Source organism: Pagrus pagrus, assembly GCF_965226575.1.
Source record: "Pagrus pagrus genome assembly, chromosome: 14".
Classification (NCBI taxonomy): Eukaryota; Metazoa; Chordata; class Actinopteri; order Spariformes; family Sparidae; genus Pagrus; species Pagrus pagrus.
The window spans coordinates 25,773,581-25,793,266 of record NC_140198.1 but is presented as its reverse complement, the minus strand read 5'-3'; the positions used below and the strand labels follow the sequence as shown (position 1 = coordinate 25,793,266).

The following is a 19,686-nucleotide window of genomic DNA, read 5'->3' as shown; positions in this document are numbered from 1 at the left end:
CTCACCCTTTAGCATACAGGTCCTACATGTTTCTCGAACTGGGGGGCTGTTTGGACTTACATTTTCAAAGGTATCTGTAGGTGTGGAGCTTTTGGATGTCTCAGCACATCTATTTGCCCGTTGCGTAATGTCCTTAGCCACACTGAATAAAACAGAGAAATCTATTGCTTTATGTTTTACATGACTTAATTTCACTTGATGCTTGCTTCACCTTGACGTCCGCATTCCTGGGATCCTGCAAAATAATAAACAGAAAATGAATGGATGGAGATATTTTAAGATTATCCCCCAGGATTCTCTCTCTTTTTTTAGCAGATGTCACCAATCATGGCGCCCAGCCTGTCGCTAAAATAAGACCCTTTCCAAACAGACCAGGTTGGCTCCATGCACACGCTCTGTGTACACATTATATTGCAACAATGTTTTGGAAACAAAGTCTTGAATCGCATCCATGGTCATCTCCTCTGTGCTGCCCTCTTGAGTCTGTTTGTGCACTTGCCAGGTTTTACTCACTGTCCATGTTCTGCCCCACCGGGGGTTTTAGAGACAGGCCAGGCTCCAAGGCTGCAGATGGATACTGTAGAGTTATTGTGACTGAAGCAATTTTTTTTTATTAACTAAGGGCTTGCGGCAATTACATGACTCTGAATATGGCTGACAAAGCATCATCCATTATCATCCACACGCTCCAGAACAGACCATTGTGCCGGTCACTATAAGAAATTGAGTTGTGATATTTTTTTATGAGTGTAGTCTATCACATAATGGCTTTAAGTCCAAATGAGTTGGCACAGTCACTGTGTAAATTGATCTAATTGTTAAGATCTCTTTTTGAAGCTGACAGAGTCTAGTTTCTTCAATTTTTAATTGGTAAATCTCAATACGAGTATCCAATTACACGTCATTTCAATAACATTATTTCTATTAAAAGGTTAGCTTATGAAACTGTTATGCAGAAACACATGGATTATGGTAAATGGTCTTGCATTTCTATAGGGCTTTTTCAGTCTACTGACAGCTCAAAGTGCGTAACAATACTTGCCACATTCACCCATTCACACACTGATGGCAGAGGCTGCCATGCAAGGCGCCAACTGCTCATCAAGAGCAATTTGAGGTTCAGTATCTTGCTCAACATGTAGCTGAGGGGAGCCAGGATTTGAACCAGTGACCTTCCAATTACTAGACAACCCGCTCTACCTCCTGAGCTACAGCCACCCCGGATCATAACCATTGCATCTGTAGCAGTTGCTTTCCTGGAGAAAGCAGCCAGTTGATCAATACATCAATCAAATTCAGCCTCTTTCTTGCAGCGAACCCCACAAGACATTTTCACCTCTGCTGACAAATGTATAGTTCCCCAACAGGATATTTATCTGTCATAAAACATGAACTATAAAAAACTGATGTGTCATCTGAAAGCAATTTTTCTTCCGTCTAAAATAAGGGACTGTATATGAGGTCTCGGTCTTCATATAAGCAAGATAAGCCTCGGTGTGTTTGGTGGTCAGGGGAAATTACAGTGCCACACAGAGCTTTTACTGACTGACCCTTATATTTAATATCAAATACAGACACAGATGTCTTTCTATCATAGATGTTAATATGTGATACAGAAGCTATGAACACAGTGTACCTGAGACTCACCGCAGCACATCAAGGGTTATAGTCAGTGAACATATATTAATGCATTTTGTTGGAGACAGTCATGGCAGCAGTAATACATAGTTCATTTAATTATAAACAACACTGATTGTGTCCTTTCCCTTTCGCTGTTCTTTGCCTCCGACTGCAATATGAGCATTGATTTTATGACAGTGTAAAGAATGAAGCAGTTAAGCCCTGTCGTGGCTGGATGTAGCACATCCTGACAAGATATTTGTTTCTGAGGATTTCAGCCATTTTCAAGATTTCTATTCAACACTAGCCACCAGTGAGTCCCCTTCAGTAATGAAATACAATTTATATTTAAGTGTAGGGCGGTGGAATGTATTTTCAGTCCATTTAGTATATAAGTACAAATGTGAGTAAGTATTTCCATTTTTTTTTCAACTTTATACTTCTGCTCCACTACGTTCAGAGGGACGACATGTTTGTTTTTACTCCACTTCATTTATGTGACAGTAGTTACAAGTTACTTCCCAGATTACAGTCTTCCATACCCTTCCTGTCTAGTGAAACCTTTGTATCTATGAAAATCAAATATGAAATATTCTACTTAATAAGATAAAAACTATTTTTCAAAAACCTGGAAATGTAATGCAGCAGTAATATTAAAAACGTCATATACCGTATATAAGAGAAGACAAGTTTATTTATATAGCACCATTCAGACACAAGGCAATTCAAAGGGCTTTACAGGGGCATAGAAATACATTAGAAATAAGACATCAAGATCATTTTAGAATTCCATTTAAAGCACAATAAAACACAAAGCAAAAACAAGCAAATAAAAACCGTTATAGATTTAAAAGTGCATTTAAAAGACAATAAAGCCAATAGTAAAACACTGACAGGGACAATTATTCTGCAGAAGGAATCATTTCACTTTTCATACACAGTTTCTGAGTGCAACACCACTGTCATTAATACAAATCCCAGGTCTGTAACAATCTGTCAGACATAATGTAGGTGCTAAGTACAAAAAAACTCATTATGATAACTAAAACCTTGTATGTTGAAGTAAACATGCATGTAACTCTGTGATTCTACCCTCTCACTGAGGTAACATACTGCAGAAACAAGTGATGGGGGGTGGAGTGGCTGAGACAGAGACACCATTCACTCTGTTACAAGATACTGTACCATCAAAATGATTTTGAAGCTGTTATTTTAAGGTAAAAATGTTGCTCTGAGTAAGGTTTTAAATGCAGAATATTACTTGTGTAATGGTTGACATTACTACTTTTACATAAGAAAAGGGGCTGAATACTGTTCACACTACCAACACCACAAGATGCCTATACCACAGGGTTGAAGAGAAAGGGAGAAAACATCTTCTTGATGACTGAGATTAGGCTGCATACCTGATTTTTTTTATATCATATTTTCAATAATATTCTTTTTTGACATATTATCTATTCCATAGTCACTCCAAATCATTGGAAAGGTTGTAAAAGATCATACATAAAATAATTTGTAGCATAAAATACACAGAAATCTGACTTTTCATCATCGTGACCACAGCCTGCGGTCATAGCAGCTGTGAGAGGCTGTAGCCTACTTAAGCACATCAGTGTTTCGAGCTAAATGCCAACAAAAGCCTGGTAACATGCTTGAGTATGACAAAGCTGACATGCTGATGTTTAGCAGGTTTAGTATTTAGCATGTTCACCATAAGCATGCTAACGTTTGCTAAATTAGCATCAAACAAAAAGGAGACTAATTAATTTTTGATCATTAAGTGTTGGACAAATTTAAATTTTGACCTGATGAGGGCGCTACATGAGAGGTCAGAGGAATCACCAAAGTTGTTTCAGCTAATTTCTTGTCTTTTTTAGTTAAAAAAAAAAAATCAAATTATGTTATATACATTTTTACTGTTTTTGTGTTTTTCCTATTATTTTGCATCTGTACTCATCTGATTTTAACCCTGTGTGTGTGTGTGCAAATAAAATAAATAATTCTGTGTGGGATGTGAATGTCTGAACCAAATTTCATGCCAATCCATCCAATAGCTGTTGAGATATTTCATTGTGGAACAAAGTTGTGTACCGACTGACAGAAAGTAATTCTGCCACACTGCTAGCATAGCTAAAACCTCAGCCAATAAATAAAATATGAGCATCACCTGATGATAAGGATTGCAAATATGACCCCATACTGCTGTTTATCATTACAACATATTGAACAGTGGCAAAATAACATATTTCTGTCCCCTCGTCATATCGTCCAGTTATATTGCTCTTTTAAATGCTGCTTCCCATCGTCAGCCTTGGTAAGAGCTCCTCACATTCTTTTAAAAGATGTAACTGAATCCCGTCTGAAGGCCAGATGCAGCTCTATTATTTTTTTTCTGTCTGACTTCACACTGAGTGGAACATCAGAGCACAAACTCAACAGAGTTAAATTTGGCATGCTTCGTCCTAAATGGCCCTTAGCCCCCGCAGCACAAAGTTCACATCCCGAGCCGGTCTTAGCCAGACTGGTTGACACTGAACTGCCCTTTCTCATTCTACCGGGGATTTTGAGAAATGTTTACTTGGAAAGTTCATGACCCTGCAGATCAACCACAGCGTCATTATTTGTGACGAAACATGCAGGAAGTTAGTGGTGAATTCATTTCCTGAAGAAGACATTTTCCACATGTTAGTGTTAGAATTGCAAGAGATAACTGTTAACATCGCCTGCTCTAGGTTTAAACTGAGAGTAAGTTAAGGTCAGAGTCAGGTCAAGAGTGAGATTAATCACCTCAGAAAACATCACTGACCGCAGAGGAGATTTGCTTCTATCTTCAGGAATCAAACCCTTCAGCTTAGTGAGGAAGACTTTCTTCAAAAGGACTTAACAAGAGAATGCTTCCACTGTGGAGGTAGACAGACAGGGGATTGACAATGCTAGTTCTCCCTCGCCAGTTTGTAAAACATTTACCCTTGTGCTTATCCGACATGGCAAATATCATCCATGTTCTTTCAGTGTCAGCCAAGATCCCTCGAGCTGACAGGCTGAACTGTGGACCGCAGGGACTCTCACTCATCATGAATATTGCATTGGCTCTGTTTACATGCTTGCACATGGCCACCAATAAGGAAGTGTTTCAAAATAGCTGCTGTTGATGTAAGCGACTATAAAAAAACAAAAAAAAACAACAGTAAGTTCTTGTACTTTACTCTTGTACTTTACACCCAATGGGCTCATGTAGGGGAAGTAGGTAGTCTTTTTACTTGGACTTATTGTTTCCACCCTGTCTGCACATCGAGCTTATTAGTCATTCATGACTAATTACCCCTTCATGTACGTAGACAAGGAGGCCATGGGAAGCAGCAAGGGTCAAGAGGCTATCAGGCATAAAAGGAAAGAAGGGACTTAAGCCATGCTGCCACTTGTCATATTTACACAAAACATTAGAAGAATGGCCTCAGTGTAATGCTGGGAGAGTAAAGGGAGGAGGGAGGAAGGTGGGTGGTGCTGGTGGTGTGTGGTTTGTGTGTGTATGTGAAGGGGGGGGGGGGCTGCCACAGCTGCAGGCCAACAGTTGATCCTGTCCCGGGAAACAGGATCAGCCAGGTCAGGGCGAGGAAGGGGGCCAAAAGGTCATGACCCCGGGGGTTAAGGAACAGACTTCACAAAGAGGTACATCTTCAAAAGCAAAGGCCCCACTGGGGGAACCGGTATAAGGTTGGGAAAATAAACCAATCTGACCTCCTTTCTCGGAGCAGGAGTTTCCCCAGGTGTTTGCTTTAACCTCTTTATTGTTGTCTGACTGGAGGCGCTGCTCTCATGTATGTTTACACTCATCCAGGCACTGCAGTAACATTACACTGAGGCACAGTACAGATATATTCAGTAGAGAAGTGGTATTTTAGCATTTTCATTAACATTCTGTCGTTATGACACTCCAAATGGGGCCAAGCCACCCATAAAATGCTAATTACAGTGTGTGTGTGTGTGTGTGTGTGTGTGTTTACATAACATGTGAGGTCAAACCATGTGCTCAAAGTTCAAACACTTGTATGAGGAGAGGGTGATTGAACATCTGTGAGCATATTTATCACACCAATCACCATGACAACTGGTGACAAGTGTTAGCTCTGTATGACCTCCATGTGAATAAACAAAGCACCCAACATGAAAGTAGCTCATTAACACTCAAATCTATGCACAATAGTCTTTGGTGTTTTAAACAGCTCGTGTGTTCCCATGTACGGCGAGCACATTAAGTGCAGTCGTTAAGTTGTTTGTCGGAGAACACACATCTGTAATGCCAGGAAATAGTTTTTGGGAGGCCTCTTAACTATGAAATGCCTGTTGTGGGACTTCCGAGTCCTTGGCCTCTAGTTGAGTCATTGGTGGCCTGGTGTGCAGCGCTCACATCCTTTTGGCCTCATGCTGAGGTCAGGAAATCAAAGAGAGAAGCCACAGACACACAGCCGATTGTCAAGTTTTACACCTTGACCTCAGCTTAAACTTGTGACTCGCTCCTTTATGTGTGCCGCTGCTTCAGCAATCAGAGGAAATCAAGAGGTTACTGGCGGTTCAGCCTTGATAAGAATCTTGAAATGGAGAAGTTCACTGAGGGGAAAGGTTACTGCGAGTTTAAAGAGAGTGCAGTCAGTCATGGGGAGTATTAAATAAAAGGGAAGTCGGGCTGAGGAACTGCGCTGCGATTTCAAAAGTGCACAGCAGACAAAAAGACGTCTGTTCACCCACTGGACTTCATATTCAAACCCAGAGCAAGGGAAGTTTGGCTTGAACTCATCTTCACCTTTAGGAAGTCTCACGCTATGGGCTGTTTTTCTCCAGTCAAGAAAACTATCACTAAACTTTCTGGACTGAGCACAAGAATTAAGGTTTTGTATTGACTGTACAATGAGATCTATTTTGGGTCCTAAATAAAAGATATATGCTCCATTTTGTCAGGCACATCCTTGGGCATGCAGTGTACATCTGGTGACCTCAATGTGTCCTCCCTCCTTTCAGTGTCTTTCCTGTCTTTGTTAAGACTCAGCACTGTAGTGAACAGCAGCCAACTCAGAAGCACAAGTTTTAGGGCAAATACAGGACATCCTCTCACTCGACTCTAATGGACCAGACTCTTTGATTATACAAAGTGCAGCTTTCTTTGATGTCGTTTTTAAAGAATAATAATCTGTATTGTCAGGCGAAGTTGGATATTGGGGTGTATGGTGCCACTATTTCCCTGCTGGTAGCTCTGGTTCATGTTGATAAGTTCTGTAAAAGTGATCACTCAAATGTAAACTAGGCAGCACATTGCCGTTGAACAAGAGAATATTTAAACTCATGTAAACACAAATGTGTTTTATGGTAGCATCTGAAAGACAAGAGTTTCCCCCATCTGATTTACTTGCACGCATCCCCATTTTGTGCAAAAGAAATCCACACATCTGAATGGCAAACTAGAAAAAGAGGAACACATTCATACTAGGTCATGCATTTTAGTACTTTATTTCTGAGATATCAGTGCAAATGAACACCAAAAATGAAAACATAAAAAATGAAATAATGTTTCAGGTCTTCACATGAAAAAATGAAACACCTTTTTTTTATATTTGCTGCTACAAATGTATTTCTTAGATGCACAATGCAGATCTATGATTGTACGTCAATCCCCCACTATAGCCCCGAGCTCTTTCACAGAGCTTTGTTAACCAGTAACAGAAAAGAAAAATCACAAAAATATTCAATGCACGTTTATTTTTCACACATTTTAATCAACTTGCTCAACAGTCTGTGGTTATTTAGGGACTGTTCATATTCTAAACGAACCTCTCTCTGTGATAAAAAAGACCTATTTTAAGACTTGACATTTTCCCCCATCACCAGTAGGGATACACAGGTAGTTCCCATGCGTCTGCATGCAACAGGCAGCAGTGAGGAGAGTCAGACATTATTACACAACACAGCGCAGGATAGATTATCATTTACCACATAGAGACACATGCAAAGAACAAACCAACCAAAAAAAGATGGGCATAGCATCCTCTGCCTTTGTATGTACACTTGTACGCATATAATTCATATTTACATATCAGGGCATTAAAAACTAGGGTAATATCTTTTCTTAAACATTACAAAATAGTCATCTTTCATACTGAAAGTACTATTTACACAAATATATTTAACCATTGTGAAAATGTATTAATCGAAGAGACGTACTTCATAGATATATGTATTAAAAAGATCACAAGACTAAATGGATAAAGCCGTGTGTGAAATTAACTGAAAAGAATACAGTACAATCAAAATAAGGAGCTAGATACCAGATATCCCTCAAGACACCAAAATGTCTTGGTGATTGTTGGGGGGCAGGTACACATATCCAGCTGCTTTGAAAACAAAGATGTACCTGTGGTCTTCTCTTAGTTATCATGCAATTCTTTTGACATTTTATGAGTTAAGAGACTGCCACAAAAATAAAAGATGTTCATAAACCACAACAGTTAAGAAATGATGAAAAGAAAACCCACAAACTGTCAAATTCTCAACAGATAACAATACTGACTTTTTTATTACATGCCATTAAATTATTCTGAAAAGGACACAGAGGACTCAGCTTCGACGGTGCAAACTCTGGGTGCTCCTTTTTATGAACCGGAAAGAGAAAGCCATGTGCTTCACACTGAAAGGTTTGTGTGCATGAAGAAAAGTGGTGCGGGTTTAACCAGGATGGCAAGATACGTTTCTCAGACACTGCAGCCTTTTAACTGTTGCTCTAGAAACCTGTTTACATACAGTTGCTCAACTGTAAGCACCACACACACGCTCTGTTGACCCATCTGCTCTAAACTGCATAATCTGCAAACAAATCACCCTGAGCTTGCACTGTCGAATATTGCCCTTAAAAGTTCAATTCAAATAAAAGCATAATTCAATGAGTTGTGACCATTCAAACCTCCTCTGATATATTCTTACTCCATGGTAATTATACCACACCAGGAATCTTGAGGAAAAGCAAGACAAAGCATTCATCATGGTAGGATCCTCACTGAAGCTATTGCAGTGTGAATATTGTTTTCAAGGTCCTCCTTAGAATGAATTTATCATGTACATTGTTGTAATAGAGCACTGTGTCCGCCCTAGAATGACTTCATTTGGAATCTTATCTAAAATTGATGGGACTTTGTCTATCTGAAAATGTTCTGATAGAGAAAATAAATAAATGTCCACTGAAGTGAGCACTAACATTTTTGGAGTCATCAATAATAAATGCTGCCTGAAATGTTCTTTCTAAATGTTTTATGGCAGGCAACAAAGAGGACATGGAATAGTGATATGTGTACAATTTAGATACAAATAATAGCTTAAGTGTAAACCAAGACCAAATTGTAAAGGACTTCATAATTGACTAAATGAAATATGTAGTGCATGATAATCACTGATGGAAAAGGTCAAATTTGTGACTGTTGGTTTAATCAATTAGACATTTTGCTATGATAGACCTCTTTTGTACCATTCCATTAGCTGACTAAAATCGAGAAACTGATGCAAGTATACACTTTAATTTGAACTTGCTCTATTCCATAAAAAAAACATTTTTCATTCTTTGTTATATGTCTCATCAAACCAATTTGGCAAGTCATTAAAAAAAGGAAAAATAAAAGAGTCAATGAGTTCGATTCCATTTTGTATTTTTCTTCAGTTGATACAACTTCTATTCAGATGATTGGCTCAGCCCCTGGCTCTCATGGCTGTGCTTGTCGTTGTGGGTCGGTGATTGGGGGGTGGAGCTCAGACTGTGTTCATAGGCATGCATGTCACTGATTGGCTCTTCTTTAACTCTGATCACAGACTGGGTTCCCTCTGTCTGATCCCTCACCTCCCTCCTCAGCTGAATGCTGCCCTTCTGCAGCATGTAATACAGGATGGGGTTGGAACGCGAGAGCCGTGGAGAGTCCAGATTTGAGTCACAACCCTCCTCCTCCTCCTCCTCATTCTCCTGACTACTCCATCGCACAGGGCTCTCAGGCTCCTGTTTGACAAGAGTAGGGGGGTCCCGTTTTTGAGTGACTGGCCATGGAGCCGGGTGGCGGCTCCAGGGGGTGCAAATAGGGCTGTCACCTGCAGGAGGGGTGGGCAGTGGTCTGAGATTACTTGGAAGCCCTGAGTTAAGGGAACCATGGGGGTGCCAGCTGGGCAGGTGGAGGAAGCTGTGATTATGGGAAGGCTGAATGAGGATGCTGCCGTTGGCCTTGCCATTGGACTGCAGTACAGAAGGACTGGGTGTCCCCCGGGGCTGCTGGGACAGCTCCTTCAGGCAGTTGTCAGAGAGCAGCAGCTGTTTGAGCACATTGAAGCCCCGACTTTCTCTTGTAAGGGTTTCACTTGGTGGGCTCCTGGGTGGAGCCTCCTCTTCCTTCAGACTCCTCTGCTGTACAGGCTCTTCCTGAACAGCAGAAGAGGCAAAAATGTTTGTGTCATTGTCCACTGCTCGAGGAGAGCTCATATTATTCAAACTATCAGTCCGATCAGAGCAGAGGCGTCTCTTCTTGGGACTGGGGCTTGGGTACTCCCTCTGCTCCTCTTTAACCTGTCTGGGCTGTGACTCAGTCTGCATAGCAGCACTGGTGTAATAGGTAGCAGTCTGTTGTTTAAGCAATTGGCTGAGGAGGCCATATTTTGCTATGACCTCTGCAGGCCGTGGTTCTGTTTTAAAGTTCTGTTGATCGGAGAAGGGACTATTCTTCTCATAGCTACTAGGTCTCTTTCTGCCACTGGAGTCCTCAGACATGGCTGAGGATGGCCCAACCTCCTCTGTAATCTCCGTTTTGACCTTAATGTCCAAAGGGGGCCCATTGGAGCTGTCACAGATGATAGAAGCACCAGGGCTCTTCTCATAGCACCCCGCTGCCATCTCCACACTCCTCCTGCCACTGCCACTCGGTCTATCTTTGCGGTTGACTGTAGAAGTAGCGGAGCCTGTTCCCAGAAGTAGCTGAAGCACAGTGCGCCTCTCCAGAAGGTTCTCAATCTGGGATGAAGGAGGAGAGGCTTCCTTCTGACTGAAAGGTGTGCCACTGCCTGAGGGTCTGTCAGAGAGAGGAGTGGTGGTGGTCCTATGTATTGGAGCATTGAGCCTTTCCAAGAGGGCAAGAGGCCGACTGGCATCAAGCTCCTGACCCACCCCTTTGCTGGAGGGGATGGGTGGGGAGGAAGAAGCTGTGCCACACTGAGCCAGATTCTGTAACAGTTTACTGGCACTGAAGGCAGGCTCTGAAGCCTTCTCAGCAGGGAAGGCTTTAGACTTACACAAATCCAGTGGGCTGGACTGGACATTGGGGGAGGGGTATGAGAATGGGGATAGTGCACTGCTAGGGTCACGATTAAGTGGGTACAGGGGCTGGGCTGGTGCTACAGGTCTATCTAAGGAGCTTTTTGTCCTGGTCTCCTCCCAGGGCACCAGTCCCTTTGTTTGGCCTCGAGACATGGTGGCCATAGTTATATCAAGTGGCAATTCCTGGTTACCTACGCTTTTATTAGCCATCTCATTATTTCTGCGCTCAAGAAGAAGCTGCATAAGTGTGAGCTTAGGGTGGGATTTCAGGTCTGGGCTCGTTTCAGGCTCCTTGTTCTTGGACACCTTTGATCCTGATGGCTCTGGCTTCCACTTGTTTATTAAAGATTCTGTTAGTTTGTCAAGGGAGGATGTAGAGATAGAGGAGGAGGAAGATGCAGAAATAGCAGTGGAAACGGAGGAGACAACAGTAGAGGATGGTGAATAGGTTGTGTTGGGGGGGTGAGCAGAAGCTTGAGGAGAAAACGCAACTGGGGTTGAGGAAAATACTGTGGTGGAAGAAGAAAGGGTAGAGGTGGAAGAAGAGGAGGAGGAGAAGGTGGAAGTGGGGGTGATAGTTTTGGGCCCTGTGTCTTGTGTATGGGCCCGGTTTCTCATGGAGAGGTCAATGGGAGAGCAACTTGAGTAAGAACTCTCTGCATCACTGCTGTCCTTGGTCAAGCTCCTCTCCTGGGTGGAGCACTCGCTGTCCGACGTAACTGAAGAGGAGCCGCTTGGTGGCAGAATGCCACAGCTGTCCTCCAGGTGCCCATTCTTGGTCAGCTGCTTCTGGTTGTTGTGGTTGTTGAGTAGCAGCAGCAGCAGGCTGCTGCATGTCTGGGGGGGACGGGTTGGACGTGAGTCAAAGCCTCGCTTCTCCCTAGGTGTTTGGCTGTGAGTGTGGTTTGGAACATGTGGGGGAGTGGGTGGGGAGCTTTGGCTATGGCCATGCAGCAAAGAGGGGCTCTGTGGACTGGACAGGGCTGTTCGAGGGAGTGTTGTTGTTATTGTAGTTGTTGTTGTCATTCCATTTTGGGTTGTTAAGGAGCTTAGTGTGTCTGGGGCTCCAGGCACAGTCCCTCCCGCACTAGGTGGCCTTTTGTCTTGGCCATGCTGCTGGTTTGCCATGGCAGCTAGTCTCTCACTGGCAGATCTTCCTGAAAGCTGGGCTTTGAGCGCATGCTCTCTGGAGTACTGCTGGAGATGGGCTTCACTGGACAGCAGCAGGGCCAGTTGACTGCAGGCCACACTGGGCTTGGGTGAAGGTGCTGGACTAGAACGAATTTTCACCATGTTGGCCACAGCCTTCAGACGCTCTGCACAGGACACTGATTCAGCAGTTGTAGGAGCAGATGGAGGCGTGGCACTGTGTGCTGATCGAGGAGATTCTGGTGGTCTGTCCTGACTGTGCCCCCGGCGACTGTAAGGTGTGTTGCTGTGATTTTGAAGCTTGCTCTTCCTCATGAGGCCCTTCAAGCGGCTTGAGGCGGTCCCATACACAGGAAGTGGCTCTTTGTCTGCAGGTGGTGCCTTGGAGGGAGAGGAGCACTCACTGGGAGGTTTATTAGAGTGCTGAGACATTGCCACACTCTGAAGCCGTGAGCTGAATGACTGAAGCAAGGAAGCCAACAGGGTGCTCTCCCCAGCATGAGGAGACCCCTCTAGTGCTCCATTTTGTAGGCCTCCCCCTTGGCCATTCAGCTCCATTGGGGGTGAACTCAACCGCTGGTTCCCTGGATCATTCCAGGCGTCAGAGCGCAGTAGACGGGCCTTCTTCAGGTGCTGCGAAGAACCTAGTGTAGGTCCATTGGTTCCAGCCTTGGGAGCTGTGGGGCCATGGTTGGGCAGTTGGAAGGGCCCACCCACCTTGTCACCCTGCTCCTGGTTGCTGTGGGCAGCCTCAGACCTTCCACTTGCCGTGGCCCCTGGCCCGGCTACCACTGGATGCATCAGTAAACCTTCCAGATAAGTTAGAACAGCTGAATCCTTGTGTGTCTCAGGGCCAGGCTCCTCCCCATGAGTCATGTTCAATACTAGGATCCCCTCGTATGGTTCAGCACTGCTACTGGGAAACAAATGTCCACTAGGTCATCTGGTTGACAGTGGCATGTACTTAGTAAATACCAAAAAGAGGGCAGGCAATTGCAGAGTGAGTCTGCAGGGGACTGAAGGATGCACCGGCCGGATGTGATCCCTCTCTGTATCAGGCACAGTCAGCACTATGGTGAAACAGCAACCATGGTTGGAGGCAATCTGGGGCAGGTGGGCCTCCCAGGCATTGTTTTATGCCGTTAAACACTGCAGGATCCCAGAAGGCCCAGCTCCAGGCTTATGCGAGTAGCAAGCAACGAGTCAGCTGGATTTCACCACAAAGATGTTGACACATTCCGTGGCTGTGGCTGTTTGGGATGTCTGTCCGAAGGCCTGGCTGTGGTTCTGTCAGTGGCGCCTTTCAGCTTTGCAGATCTCACATGGGGGACCTATGGGAGTGAGTGAGAGAGAAAAGAGGGAGGGCGGGAGGGAGAAAGAGATGGTTGGGTAGAGAAAAAGAGGAGAAAAAGGAGAAACTGTGTGAGAAGCAGGGATTTGCACAGCACTATATCACATTCATTTCACCACCTCGTCTGCCATCTCTGTTACTTAGCAACATTTCAGATTGACTGCACACGGCTCCTTCTCCTCTCTGCACTCTCCCCTTGCAGCCACCGAACAGACGACAAATGTAGATTAGGCCTGATTGGATCCAAATTGAAAATTCAAGCCCACTACCTTGAAAACATTCAGGTCTTGAGCTGCAAGCCCCTCACAGCGATGTCTTTCAAAAGTGAAGGGCCTTGTGAGAGCTGTGAATAATTTCTTATGCAGCTTGTCATTTCAGTGGATTATCCCCCCCCCCCACTACCTCCTGCTCCTTATGCACTTGAGCAGCATCTCACACGACGCAACCCTCGGTCTACATAAAGCGGGAGCCACCCACCCACATGCATACAAGTTAGCCTTTAAGCATTCATGCCTAGACACACGCATGAAAATAGGCATGGAGACATACATACATGCATATATACATGCATACTCTACATACACAGAGTAATGGAACCTATCCTGGTTCCAATTCAGTTTCTGTATTAACACCTGGCCAGCTGTGAATCCTCCATGAATTATTTTTAAAATTAAAAAACAAGCAAAAGCAAAATTTAAACTGCTTGATACGAGTTGTGTTTATTGGTACAGTACAAAGACAGTGGAGAATCACAGCAAGGATATAGCTAACAGACAAGCTGTACTTGACTGTCAAGTGTGCTTTTGTGTGTGTGTATTGAGGGGTGGGGGTGGCTTAAGGATCAGGTGCACCTGTCACACCACACCACTGTCAGGAGGGCAGAACCGGTGACACTGGGGTGAGCATTGTGCCAGTTGCCATGACAGTGTCAGCGGCACTGCCCTGGGAGACCTCTGCTCTGAACCCTGTCAGCGTGGTTTCCGTGGATACAGGACACCTCCGACAGTCCTGGCCGCATCCCATAAAGGTTAATTAATACAGAGTTTCCACCTCGCCTCAGCTGCTGTCCGTGTCCTTTCCCGATGCCGTCCTCACCTTTGGTGTCCGCTGAGTGGACCAACATAGCAGGTCACACAACAGGACAGCAGCCCTTGATTATGACGAAAGGCCATGGCAACCCACGCAGCCACCAGCCTAAATACTTCACAGAGAGCAGTGTAGCAAGGGCCAAAAACAACAAGGCAGCAGGCTTCTAATCAGGCTAAAATCCATCCCTGTGGCCAAGGTCCACAGGTTGTCATGACAGTAAGGCCAACAAGGTAGCACTTTTAATGCCACCTTGAAAATGAGCTGGGATTAGAAACTGGAGGTTTTAAACGTTTTAAGTTGATTAGTGCACAATTAAGTCTGAGTAGGAGTAGGAAAACAATCAGGTTAGCCATTCGAACAACCAAAGGTCTAAAGGTTGATGAGACTCTTCAGACTGTGCCACATTTTATAGAATGGAATGACTTAACTGGGACTGGCCCATCAGCGTCAATTACAGTTCAAGGCCATTTTTAAGCTGATGACCTAAATCTGACAACAACAAAAGCCAACCTGGTCATACTGGGCCATCTGACGTCTGCTGTCATGCTAATCTTAGATGCTCAGGATTAGGGCTATTTTCCCACCAGTGAGCTTAACGCAATTATAATAGAATGCTCCGTAACACCACGTTTGATCAGCACTGTAAACATGTACACGTGTGTACCTTCAACATAGCATGGCATAGTGACTAATATGCCAAGATACAGCCCCCCCCCAGTTAGTGAGAGAAAAAATGTAAATGGGAAAGAAACACTGACACGCTTTCAACATGAGAAATTCTGCTAATCTCTCTGCTGCTGGCACTGAACCTTTGGAATTAGGGTTGACCTTGTCTATGTTTTTGCCCAAAGAAACTTCAATACAGAGCAGACAAGGCAGCACAGGGACACGATGACATGGCACTGTAATAGTTTATATACAACAGAGATACTGCCTTCACTATCTCCCATTAAGTAGGAATAACTCTTTAAACAAAGTGGAGACCTTCAGGCTCTTGAGAGACATGTAATGACAGAGCCGGTGTTAAAAAGCCCTGCTACAGCAAGGGCAAGAAAAAATATGTTCTGTTCAGTGACAGAGCTCTGTTAACAAATAAATGACCTTAATATGTGGAAAGCTGTCCTCTATACTGAGCCCCTAAAGCATACAGCCCTCCTCCTTTCCTCTCTCTGAATGTGTGATGTGCATTACTATTACATTATCTCCCCTGGTGTATACATTGAAAATGACCTTACACATCTGTTAACATGTCATCTCATTGGTGGTGGCACCCAAAAAGCCTGACCTCCACCCCCCTCCCCCACTGTGGGACACCACAGCACCAATGAGCTGCTCTACGGTTTCTGTGGTGATTATCCATTATCCTTGACAATGTCAGCCAATGACAGAGCAGGCACCATTCTAAAGTGATTTTTACCCCTACAGTCGGCCACGTACATGTGAGTGGGAGGGAAAGTGATGGGGAGGGGTGAAAGCTTCATCATCCCCTGGCTGGTGGACTCTTCATCCGTTTCTCTCTCCCTCTCTGTTTCGTTCCTCTTGTACTTAAAAGACACCAGGAACAGAAAAGGTCACTGCACTTTCAGCCACTTCCGTAGATACGTGGAATTACCAGTAGGCTGACATAAAAATGTGCCGATACAGATGTCACGGATTAGATCTCCTTAGATGTGACCTTGATTCCCACCACTGACCTCCAGATTATACCCACTCCGCCACCCACTGACACACAGGCCCGAACACACTTGCTGGTAATACAGCCCCTGTTTTTTTATCTTAAAAAAGTGAGTTCTGAAATGACCTTCATTGTCAGGAATGGTAATCCATTTAAGCCATTTAAAATGTATGAGACCAAACAAAAGAATTAAAAAGGGGAAGAGCCAAAGGAGCGGCAGTTAAAGTCAAGGTCATTCATGCCGCCAAGGCTTTTCCACTTGATGCAACAGCTGGTGTCCATGCAAAGCTCTGGGCGTTAATAAAAAGTGACAATGCTGCCCGAGCGGTGTGTATTACTAATGTCTGACACCAGCCTGGCAGATGTGTTCTCCCTGCATTTAAGGGGAGTCAAGGTTAAAGGAATTTAAAAGGAGAGGCGATGCCTAAACACTATTATATCATGTAATCTGCAGCCCAGCCCTGCTGCACATACTCAACGGGGTAGCTCACTTACACATGCGGCGTGACCGCTATTTGTAAATTCAATATGGCCTGACATGATTAAATAAGACAAAACATAAGCTACCTGACCAAACGCAGTTGTTGCAAGCCTTCCACAAGTGAACGAGTGCACCAGAGGAAAGTTGAATTAAAAGCTCTTGTTCACCTTGAGAGAGGTAAACAAGAGAATAACATGCTAGCAAACAGCAGGAGAGCTCAAGCAAGAAGATGTTTTTGCAGATAAGTCAATCAGGACAAAATAACAGTGAAATGCAATACACAGACACATGCACGCCCACACAATGAGAACTAGGGCACTCTGACCCACTTCTTAGGATGCATTGACCAAACAAGTCATGCACAGCACACATGCCTCCATGTGCGCACACAGAAACCCGTGGATGCACCCCGCATAAAGGAAATGTGATACATAAATGCTGAGAAGTCAGACCTCTTGTGTTAAGTAGCACAGGCAATCCATTGGGAAAAAAATCATCCTACTCACAGCACTTGAATGTGAGGAACAGTGTGTGATGACTGAACGCTAACATTTCAGACACGGACAAAATGGGACCGGAGTGCTCGAGTTCTTGGCCTGCATCTGGCCTTGGATGAGGAGCGCGGGGGCGGATTTTAACTTCATCTGTACTCATCAGTACAAAGAGTTCTTGGGGTTGAGAGAGAGCATAGAGGAATTCATGCACACTGATGAGTCATCTAAGCGGTTCAGAGCCCAGCTGACCGGCAGAGGACCCAGCCAAACTACCCAGTGCAATAATGATATCACTGCACTGTATCACACACCGGGACTGTCTTTCCCCTCACCTTACATGCCCAGGCTTGCATGGATGTGCTTATAAAAATGTTTGTGTCGATAGTAAATATTTGTGTGCCATTTGGAAGACCCACCCAAGGGCCATTTCCTGAGTGGCTGAAAATTACTGCATCAATTAAACACACACACACATTCCTTCTTAATGAGCCGTGGCTGCCATCAATCTATACCTGATTCATTTCTATTGGGCTCTGAGGTAATCTTCTGCTTACATCGGCGGTCCAAAATGGTGCTCATTTCCCTCCCGAAACAACACACATTTTCCATTTGTAAACACTGGTGCTGGAAATAGGAACAGCTGATTGCCCCATGGCCAGCACGCCAAAAGGCAGCGCTAGGCTCTTGAAACAGACTGCAGTGGTGATGTCTGAGGGAAATGGGCCACTTTGCAATTGAGATCAAATGTCCCACTGTCAGGCTGCCCTGAAAGCTGGATAAAACCACCAAAAAACCTTGGCCTTTAATGAATCATTTCCATAATATCCTTGGCATCAGCCCTAAGAAGGCTATTGCCGTGAGTCAGCAAGATGTCTGCCTTCATTGGGTTAAAAGACTACTGCTCTTTTTCTTTTAAGTGTGAGTAATTTTGGATGGTTTGAAGTAATATGGTGTGTGACAGAGGTCTAAGTGACAGAAAAAAAGAAGAGGACATATCTCTGCTATCATTTTGCCTTTCATAATGCTCCCATTGACCTACTTTCTAGTTTTTAAATCATCCTAATGCTCTGAGTGAGATTGGAGAATGATATTAAAGGGTACAATGGGTTGTGAAGGGACATTCCATTAGAATCATCAGAAACACAATTTGTATTTTTTTCCCTCTCCTTTTACTTAAGTAAGAACACAGTCCATTTCAAAGTAACATAATTAAAGAAATCATTTAAATCAATTGGATACATTTAACCCAATAAAGTATAAAACAATTATGTGTAACCTTTTCTGAGAAAATCTCTCAAGCAGCACAAATCCAGTTGGCAGGGCAGAGCTGAGTACATGCCAATGAACAGGAGACTTCAATAAGATTAGTCCTACACCTGGCCCTGATACTCGACCCGGTGACTCACGGAGCAATAGCTGGTGCAACCAACAGAAACTGCTTCACTCTAAATATTTCTGACAGTCTCAGAATCTAAATTAGCAACCAGTTTCATAACCAACGGCACCTTTAAAAACAAGTTTGTTACTTGGCAATTAGGTGTGGGTGGCGCGTTCATGTCCATACATCTGTAAGCTGAATGGGTGATCTAACCTATTACCGTGCAACTACATGCCCCATTAAGAGCAACAGTGCTAGGAAAACAAAATAAGTAACTGCAGCTAACTGAACTTCACCACAAGGGTTTTTAGGTGACGCTGATGATACAATAAAAACATTATGCCTGCCATTCTGCAACCCCAAAGGTCCTTGGTACCCACCCTGCACCCTGTTACGACACAACCTGGAGAAGACCCAAGCACACGCTTCAGACAGGCAACCTCACCCATCTCATGTTATCATTACAGGCCTCATATGATTGCTCTGCAGGCAAAACACCCGACAAAACAAGTTTTTAGACAATTATTAAGATCAGATGACCCTATTCATTACACCATTACACACATTATAATGGAATATTTGCCATCACTGCCCTGTGGGCTATGAAGTTTCTTCTGCATGGTCAAAAAGACAAATACAAAAAAAGCTTTTTTTAAATCAGGTGTGCTACAGCTTTAAATCTTCCATGGGGCCAAAATATAATGATAACCAACACATTCAATAGCTTTGTTTATACACATTTGGTATTGGAATGGAAATAACAACAAGAGTGAAGGATGATGACAATGAAGAGGAGACCAGATTGCAGAAGCTGCCGACTTTTGATAAAGGTAAAATGTGTCACCAATGTGAAGCACCAGCAAAAATCACATCATTATTTTTATATTTTTCCAGTGAAAATTAAATGTAGAGGTTGTCATTCCCACTAAAATCAAGACTTGTATCGTAATCGCAATGTCTGTTAAAATAACCCTAACGGGACCCATGTTGAACAAAAGCTGTGACACTACTCTGCATCTCAGCTTAAAACATGAACCAACACTTGGCAATAATGGCTAAAACAGTTAGTAAACTCCACTAAACATCACAACAAAGTTATTTGCCAATAAAAAGATGGA

General features: G+C 43.7%; 1 protein-coding gene across 1 annotated transcript in view; it reads right to left on the bottom strand.

The window, feature by feature from the left end:
- Positions 1-7,109: 7,109 nt before the first annotated feature.
- nrip1b (nuclear receptor interacting protein 1b) overlaps positions 7,110-19,686 on the bottom strand; it is a 38,567-nt gene continuing 25,990 nt past the window's right edge. The window contains exon 2 of the mRNA XM_084374548.1: positions 7,110-13,431. Coding sequence (XP_084230674.1) covers positions 9,332-12,976 — 3,645 coding nt within the window. The 5' untranslated portion in view covers positions 12,977-13,431 and the 3' untranslated portion in view covers positions 7,110-9,331. The remainder of the gene's footprint in view (positions 13,432-19,686) is intronic.